The sequence below is a fragment of the Malurus melanocephalus genome, unplaced genomic scaffold, assembly GCF_030028575.1.
Source record: "Malurus melanocephalus ecotype Western Australia unplaced genomic scaffold, MMel_1.1 scaffold_1088, whole genome shotgun sequence".
Classification (NCBI taxonomy): Eukaryota; Metazoa; Chordata; class Aves; order Passeriformes; family Maluridae; genus Malurus; species Malurus melanocephalus.
In genome coordinates, this window is record NW_026624320.1 from 15,402 (window position 1) to 15,769 (window position 368).

The following is a 368-nucleotide window of genomic DNA, read 5'->3' on the forward strand; positions in this document are numbered from 1 at the left end:
ATTTTGAGTTTTTAGAAGGATTTTGGCCAGTGGGGCAAAAGCGCGGGATGAACTCCCACGGAATGGAGAAACTTTGGGAGAAACTTTGCAATCAGCCAAGCTAAAACACCCAACACCCGACGCTCTTCCCGCTTTTTGGGTTTCCCAGGAATTCTGTTGTTTTCCTGTGTTTCAGACCAGCATCTCCATTGAGATCCGGTACCAGGCTCTGGACGGGACCGTGGGCACCTGGAATGACAAGGAATTCCTGGAGACTCCAAGCGTGCACTCGGAAGGGGACGGACAGTTCTCCCTGGAGACTGACAGCCTCCTGTCCGGCCACCGGCACGGCTCCGACATTCCCGCCGGGAAATCCAACCAGCAGCCCG

At 55.2% G+C, this 368-nt stretch overlaps 1 protein-coding gene across 1 annotated transcript in view; it reads left to right on the forward strand.

Annotated features, from left to right (window-relative positions):
- The window catches only part of LOC130586160 (otoferlin-like), a gene marked incomplete at both ends in the record, with an annotated part of 101,375 nt that overhangs the window by 14,334 nt on the left and 86,673 nt on the right, over positions 1–368 (forward strand). The window contains 1 exon segment of the mRNA XM_057386880.1: positions 176–363. Coding sequence (XP_057242863.1) covers positions 176–363 — 188 coding nt within the window.